General features: G+C 51.6%; 1 protein-coding gene across 1 annotated transcript in view; it reads left to right on the top strand.

Annotated features, from left to right (window-relative positions):
- Positions 1–6,471, top strand: part of dpysl4 (dihydropyrimidinase like 4) — a 26,884-nt gene that overhangs the window by 3,458 nt on the left and 16,955 nt on the right. Inside the window, 1 exon segment of the mRNA XM_032511762.1 lies at positions 4,136–4,376. Within this exon segment, the coding sequence (XP_032367653.1) occupies positions 4,136–4,376 (241 nt within the window).

Here is a 6,471-nt window from a genome sequence, read left to right on the forward strand (position 1 = left end):
TGGTGGGGGCGTGGTGAGGCTGTTGGGGCGTGGTGAGGCTGTTGGGGCGTGGTGAGGCTGTGGGGCTGTGTGGTCATGCATGGGGTGTGGTGAGGCTGTGGGGGCGTGGTGAGGCTGTTGGGCGTGGTGAGGCGTTGGGCGTGGTGAGGCTGTTGGGCGTGGTGAGGTGTTGGGGCGTGGTCATGTCATGGGGGTGTGGTGAGGCTGTTAGGGCGTGGTCATGTCATGGGGGCGTGGTGAGGCTGTTGAGGCGTGGTCATGTCATGTGGGCGTGGTCATGCTGTTGGGGGCGTGGCCTTAAAGACATCATGATTCATATGAATGATTTTACTTGATGGTCCCGTCCTCCACGTAGACGTCAGCGTAGAACGACTGGTCGTCATTGACGATCTTTCCTCCTTTGATGATCAGACGGTTGCCCTGGAAACAAACACACAGAGAGGATGCTGGGTAAAATAACAGGAGGTCATTTGCATATTAAAAACATAAACCAGCAGAAATCAAACCTCAGCAGAACGTCATTTACAATAATCCAAACGGGCCATGAGGTCAAAGAGTAAAAATACTGTGGCAAGCAAATATTTAGGTATATAGTAGGCTAAATATGATATATATTTAGATAATAGGCCTATATATATAATATATATATATATATATATATATATATATATATATATATATATATATATATATAGAGAGAGAGAGAGAGAGAGAGAGAGAGAGAGAGAGAGAGAGAGAGAGAGAGAGAGATACCGGCTGGTGGGGGGGTGCGCACTGGACTGGATCACAGGTGCCATCTTCTTGGCAAGATGGCGCTGTGTCGTGCGGCAGCCTGTTGCAGCAGCTCCTGATTGCATTCGTGTTTTGTGTGTTTTTAGTCACTTTATTTTAATTATTCTTTTGTTTTTTAAGTGTTGTATAGCTGTGAAAAGGATGGGGCCTGTACATTTCGGAACTTTTATTTTAGTTTTATCACGTTGGACGTGTTTGTGACTCCTGCTACGCTCAAGAGCCGGGGGCCGTTGTTTACACACGCGATCAGCTGATGCGCTGTGTGGAACTGTGCTGCTGCCGGGGGAAACATGAATCCGAAGGAACTACGAAGGAGACGTCGGGGTTGCAGAGGAGGATAAAACGTAAAGAGAAAAGAAGAAAGCACAGGCCTGCCGTCCCAGGATCATCATGGGGAACGTACGGTCTCTGGGGAATAAGACGGACGAACTAGCAGCGCTCATCAGAACCAGAGGGAGTTCCGTGATTGCAGTTTACTGTGTTTTACTGAAACATGGTGCACTCGCACATCCCGGACTATGGTTGGCGGCGGTACCCGGCTTTTTGACCGTTCGGGCGGACAGGACGTTACAGAAAGCGGTAAGGAAGGAGGGGGGGTTGCACGCGTATGTGAGTGAAAGGTGGTGCAACCCGGGACATGGGAATGTGAAGGAACGTTTCTGTACCCGGATCAATTGACTGGCTGGGTGTGTCGGTCCGTCCGTACATCTTCCGAGGGAGTTTACGTCCGCCATAATGATCGCGGTCTACATCCCACGTCTGCGATGCGGAGGCAGCTGCTGACGTCATCACACCCCCCCCCCCCCCCCCGGTCTCACGACTCCAGACGCAGCAGCCAACGCCTTCATCACTATTCTGGGGGATTTTAATCATGTTTTGGATAAATCCCTCCGGACTTTAAACACTACATTAACTGCCCCAATAGAGAAAATAAACTTGGACCTCCTGTATGCAAATGCTAAGGATGCATACAGTGCCACTGCCCTCCCCCTGGCAAATCAGATCACAATCTTGTCTTGCTGTCTCCCATGTATGTTCATTGTGGTCCTGCGGCAGCTGTCCACAAAGGACTGTAAGGAGGGGGACTCAGGAGGTGCGGAGGCACTGCAGGACTGCTTGGAGTCACAGACTGGAGCGTGCTCTGTGAGCCATATGGGGAGGACATCGACAACATGGCTGACTGTATCACAGAAACATTAGTTCTGTGAGAACACCACCATGCCCTCCGGACTGTACGCTGTTTTCCCAACCATAAGCCGTGATCACCAGTGACCTGAAAGTCCTTCTGAAGGAGAAGAAGACAGCTTTCAGGTCATGGGACAGACAAGAGCTAGGGAATACAGCACCGACTGCGGGATAAACTGAGGGAGTGTAAAAACATTACAGGAGGAAGTGGAGGCCATTCTCAGCAGAACAACATGAGGGAGGTGTGGACAGGAATGAAAGAGATCACGGGGTGGGAGGAGAAGAGGACAAACAGCAGGGAGCCAGGAGAGAGCAACGAGCTAAACTTCTACTTCAATAGGTTTAGCTCCACGCCATCCCCTGTCCTTCTACCACTCCACCAACACTACAACCCCTCATTGCCTCCTCCCCCCCTATTTTGTTTCAACACCCCCCTCCTCACTCCCTCAGCCCTCCTGCAGTCAGCCTCTCCCACCACCACTACAGCACATTTCCCCTCCCCCCACATGACACTTCAAGCTCCCCCCCCCTGCTTTACATTCACACCTGGCCAGGTGAAGAGAAAGCTGGAGAGGCTACACCAGCGCAAGGCTGCTGGCCCGGACGGCATCAGCCCCAGGGTCTGAAGACCTGCGCCAGTCAGCTGTCTGGTGTTTCCAACCTCTTCAACCTGAGCCTGAGCCTGCAGAGGGTGCCGCTGTTGTGGAAGACGTCCTGCTTGTCCCGGTCCCCAAGAAGTCGATCCATCTGGCCTTAAGGACTACCGCCCAGTGGCTCTCACATCTCATGTGATGAAGGTGCTGGGAGGCTGGTCTTGGCTCACCTGAGGCCGCAGGTGAGTTTTCCTCGGACCTCTACAGTTTGCCTAACCTCGAACTGGGAGTGGACGAGCTGTCATCTATCTTCTGCAGCGAGTCATTTGCACCTGGATGGTGGTGGCGGCACTGTGAGAATCACATTTTTTGATTTCCAGTGCATTCAACACCATCCAGCCTCAGCTACTTGGTGAGAAGCTGCGGGTGATGGGTGTCGGTGCGTCCATAGTCTCCTGGATCACTGACTACCTGACAGATAGACCACAGTTCGTCCGCCTGGACCGTGTTCTGTCTGATGTGGTGGTGAGTGGGACGGGGGCCCCACAGGGAGACTGTGTCTTCCTTTCTGTTCACCTTATACACCTCAGACTCCAGTACAACTCAAGTCATGTCACCTACAGAAGTTTTCTGATGACTCTGCAGTTGTGGGTGTATAAGGGATGGACAGGAGGGGGAGTACAGGGCACTGGTGGGGTGACTTTGTGAGTGGTCTGGTAAAACCGCCTGCTGCTGACGTGGATAAGACAGAGAGGGTGTGATCGACTTCGGAGGAAGGGAACGGCTCCGCAGCCCTATGCATTCTGGGAAGTGACGGGACATGGGGGAGGAGTACAGATACCTGGGTGTCAACATCCAGCAGGCTGAACTGGAGGATCAACAGCATGCTGTTTACAAGAAGGGATGAGCAGACTCTATCTGAGGAAGCGAGATCCTTCAACGTGGCAGCAGGATGTTGGAGACTTCTACCAGTCTGTTGTGGCCAGCGCTCTGTTCTCCTCCGTCATCTGCTGGGCGCAGCAGCAGCATCGAGCCAGCGATACAACAGACTGAACAAACTGATCAGAAGGCTGGCTCCGTGATGGTGCAAACAGGACACATTTGAAGCTGTGGTGGAGGGAGGTCGCTGAACAAACTGTTATCTATCATGGAGAACCCTGACCACCCTCTCCACCCACATGGTCCAACAGAGAGCAGCTTCTCAAAGAGGCTCCGACAGTTTAAATGCCGCACGGACCGCTACAGGAAATCATTCCTACCTCAGACAATAAAATTTCAACACGTCATCCCTGGGGGGTAGATGAGACTCGAGACACACAATACTCAATAAGGGCAACCGGCACGAACTGGGTCATATTTACAAAAGCTGCAATTTTTGTTTTGTTTTTTCCATCTTGTATATACTAATATATTTGTTCTTACATTCTTATATTTTTATTTTATATTTTGTTATTAAATTATAATATTCATTTATATTGTATGTGTATATTTTGTGTGCTGCTGTAACACTGTAATTTCCCATTTTTTGGATCATAAATTCTATCTATCATCTATCTATCCTGCAGGGCAGCGGGTGGCGGTGCGTCGGGTGGGGCGGCGCGGCGGTGCGTCGGGCGGCGGCGCGGCGGGCGGTGTTGTGGCGGTGCGTCGGGCGGCGGCGCGGCGGTGCGTCGGGCGGCGGCGCGGCGGTGGGTCGGGCGGTGTTGCGGCGGGCAGTGTTGCGGCGGTGCGTCGGGCTGCGGCGTGGCGGTGGGTGGGCGGTGTTGCGGCCGGTGGCAGCACACTGGCCACTGATCTCGTTATCAGGTGTGTAACGGCACATGTTCCGGTCTGTGAGAGACGGTTCAGCAGCTGGGACCACGACCGGCTGGGACCAGGACCGATGGGACGGTAGTCCCCGCCCCTGCAGTCCGCGTGACTCGGTTCCGGACTCACGGGGGACTCAGACGGACACAAGACAGAAGCAGAACCGATGTCCTCCGCCCACCGAACCCCCCCCCCACCTCGGTCCGGTTCAACGGCGGAGCTGCAGCATCCTCTCCCTCTCGCTCACATCGTCTCCCCCCGGGTTGGACCTACCGCTCTCGCGCTGCTCTTCTTGTTCTGGAAAGCCATGCCGATGATATCAGCTGATGATCTCTGACAGCTGCTAGGCTACTGTGCTAACGCGCTGCTCTGACGTCAAGCTGCCGGCAAACAAAACACGCACAGCTTCCGGTGCGGAGCTTCAAAATAAGTCCCATAAACGGAATATTCTGATATTAAAAACTGTTCAATCACATCCCTTAGCCTAATAAAACCTTTACTATATAATATACATATTTACTAATATACATAATTATAATCCTGTGGTTTAACATCAGAGGCCCTGGGAGCTTTGAGAGACAGGAACACGCTGCACCTGCTCTATTCTGAAGGTGGTTCAGCTGCATCTGCGGGCTGAGTGACCCTCATTACTCGATCATTGATGTGATCATACTCTAGTAAAGGATTATTTATATAATAGTCTAACAATGGGAAAATTCTTCAGTTCATGTATTTATTTTGAAGGAGCTTGACATGTTTCTAAGTTTTTTGACTGAATAAATGAAATATTCAATAATTTATCATAATGTATACATGATTATAGAATACTTTCGGTATAACACAATGTAAAATGACTGCTATATAATATAAATTTACTAAATGATTTCTTGTTTACTCAGCTGATCTGACGGTGGTTTCTCTGGTTCAAGAACAAATGATTATTGATATATTATTGATTATTCTATTTTATATAAGTTCTTAAAGCGATGTTGAACCTGTCTCTTGCCGTGATTGCCCGGGCGCGTCGGGGGGCACAGCGGGCCCCTGCCCGGCCTGTCGGCCCGGCGGCGCTGCGTCTGCGGACTGAAGCTCTGGAAGTTCAGCGTCTGTTCTCGAAGGTCCTCACGCTGAGAACATCCCGGCGGCCTTACCCGGGGCCGGGGGGAGTCACAAGCAGGGACAGCAGGGAGCGCGTGTCGTACCTCCGGGGAATCCCCAACAGCCTCACCACACCCCCATGACATGACCACGCCCCAACAGCCTCACCACGCACCCCTGACAAGATAACGCCCCATGGCATGACCACGAATCTGACTTATGCATGGGGGGCGTGGCCTCCAAGTAGACATTCCCTGTGGGGGCGTGGTCTCTTGTCAGACATATGCTGTGGAGGCGTGGCCTCTCAACAGCTTTTTCGCATTGGGGGCGTGGTCTCTCAGCAGACATATGTTATATTAGGCTCGTTGGAGATGAACCAGGTCTGAACAGAATCGATCACCGGCGATCGGCCCCCGTTGCATGCCGGTTAGATTTGTGTCCGACTTGATCCCGACTCGCTCTGACGTCATGCACACGTGGGCAACGGAAATCTCACGAGAGCAAGGGGGCCGCAGTTCTGAGACCAGGGGGCCGCAGGTCTGAGACCAGGGGGCGCAGGTCTGAGACCAGGGGGCCGCAGTTCTGAGACCAGGGGGCCGCAGTTCTGAGACGCAGGCGGCGCAGTTGTTTTTCACCGACTGCAAGAGCCAGGCGGACCCAGAGCATGCTGGGAAACGCCGACTTCTCAGCTGATTTAACACCTGATTGGTTTACAACATGATGACGTTTTATATAAACTTTTTATTGTTTCTGAGGGATTTTAACTCTATTTGTCTGATTTAAAGACTTATTGTGTCGAACTCATGTTGAGGCTGATAGAGACGTTTAGAGTCAGAGACTAGACCTGATCTCAGATCAGCTCCAGTCTGGTGTTAATTAAAACCAGCATCAGGTCTCATGTAGAGCGCTTGGCCAGCTACTCTGTCATAATTAAAACAACAGGAGACTGTGTACCAGCTGGTATGAGGGTCTGATTATATTTTATTAAATCAGAATC

Source organism: Etheostoma spectabile, unplaced genomic scaffold (assembly GCF_008692095.1).
Source record: "Etheostoma spectabile isolate EspeVRDwgs_2016 unplaced genomic scaffold, UIUC_Espe_1.0 scaffold458, whole genome shotgun sequence".
Classification (NCBI taxonomy): Eukaryota; Metazoa; Chordata; class Actinopteri; order Perciformes; family Percidae; genus Etheostoma; species Etheostoma spectabile.